At 46.9% G+C, this 1669-nt stretch overlaps 1 protein-coding gene across 1 annotated transcript; it reads right to left on the bottom strand.

The window, feature by feature from the left end:
• Window positions 1–561: 561 nt before the first annotated feature.
• Window positions 562–1320, bottom strand: HOO65_030543 (uncharacterized protein; the record flags this gene model as incomplete). The annotated part of the gene is made up of 3 exons (XM_071002378.1): window positions 562–913; window positions 1028–1121; window positions 1179–1320. 3 exons carry the CDS (start codon window positions 1318–1320, stop codon window positions 562–564), a joined length of 588 nt encoding a protein of 195 aa, XP_070860222.1.
• Between the last annotated feature and the right edge of the window lie 349 nt (window positions 1321–1669).

Below are 1669 nucleotides of genomic sequence, written 5' to 3'. Positions count from 1 at the left end.
ATAGGGTTCAGAGGTAGTGCTACAGTTCTAGGCAGGGGGAGCACAATTCTAGACAGGGGGAGCATGGGTCTAGGTAGTGGGCAATATCACAGAGCTGAAGCAGGTCATGTGGTTCTCAAGGTTCTAGAGGAAGTTTGTGAATTCAGGGTATTTGTAACTTAGGGGGTCATGATGCAGCAGCATTGCATGGAGTTCCTTTGAGATGTTTTACTCAAGGAGGGTCAGCAGAGTTGATTCACTTACTTCTCCCTCAAGAGCCAGGCACTAGAACTTGGAGAAGAAGGTAGCAAAATCCTTATTGCTTTGTCAGAGGTGGAACAGTTCACTATACACACAGTTGACCTTGTCTAGGTCCCCATATGCATAGTCAAGGACCTTCAGGACAGTATCATAGTCTGAAAGCAGGCATTCCCTATCCTTGATGTATAGTAAAATGAGGGCATATACTAGTCCTTTCAAGCAGTTGTTGACATAGGCTATATAGTCCTGGGTGTCAGGGAAATAGTCATGGTTTCTTTACATCTTCTGGTGGATCTAGGTATTGAAGTGACAAAGGTCTAATCAGTCACCTTCAAACTTATCAGGGTCAGGTATACATTCAGAGGGCTTGGCAGCATAAGTCATCATGAATAGTTCAGCTGTAGAAAGGGCTGGGGTAGGAGCAGGAGTAGAGGTGGGGGAAGCCATAGGGGCAGAAGTAGGAATAGAGGCAGAAGCTTCTCCTTCCACAACAGTAAAGGTAGCAGGAGCAGCAGGAGCAGCAGGAGCAGCAGGGGGTGGTATAGCTAACTGGAGTTTGTCAAGAGCCCTTTGCTCATTGAGGCAAGCCTGGTAGAGCTTGCCCTGGGCCTCTTTCAACTCATTTTGCACATACTCAAGCTGGCCCTGAGTTGCCTGAAGGTTGGCAGTGAGACTGTCTCATGTAGCAGTGTAGTTAGCAGACTTAGTAGTCAGTGTGTGGTTCAAGGTGGCAATTTCAGCTTCTTTTTCATTAGTGTATGAAAATAAGGAGCAGATGTATTCAAACCAAGCACTAGTGTAGTTGGTAACCCCTTCACTAAAGCTCTTGAAGCTATTAGGTACAATCAGGGGTTCTGGGCAGGCAGACATCTCATCAGTGTCTATGGGTAGAAGCAATGTAATGTCATGGGCAGGCAGGAAGGTTCTATGAGACTAACCCAATAGCTCAAAGACAGGACAGGCAGGACAGGTAGACAGGGACAAGGATAGGCAGGACAGGATGTTCAGGATGGTAACAGATACCAGGACAGAAGACAGGGACAGGAAGTTCAGTATATTCAGGGTAGGAGACAAGGACATTGCTTAGGGAGCAACATTCAGGTAATAGAGGGAGGTTCTATCTAGTCTATATATCTACACAGGTTGTAGTTGACAAGATCTATAGTGGGGTGTGAGGCTGGTAGTGGTGAGTGAGGCTCCAGCATCAAGCAGGACAGCAGTCATGCAGGGAATGCTAAAGTAGTGTGGGAACAGTGGTCATGCAGAAACAGTGGTCATGTGGACAACAGTATCATGCTATGATGGACAGTGGTTATGCAAAGGATGCTAGCGTGCTGTTACATCATGCAGGAACACTAGTGTACTGTAACAGTCATGCAGAAGACGCTAGCGTACCGTGACAGGCATGGTTTGTTGACTCAGGAGCCTC

The sequence above is a fragment of the Ceratocystis lukuohia genome (genome assembly GCF_044167205.1).
Source record: "Ceratocystis lukuohia strain C4212 chromosome Unknown Supercontig3_pilon, whole genome shotgun sequence".
NCBI classification, from domain to species: Eukaryota; Fungi; Ascomycota; class Sordariomycetes; order Microascales; family Ceratocystidaceae; genus Ceratocystis; species Ceratocystis lukuohia.
The sequence above is the reverse complement of the archived record's forward strand: the minus strand, read 5'-3'. Positions and strand labels throughout refer to the sequence as shown.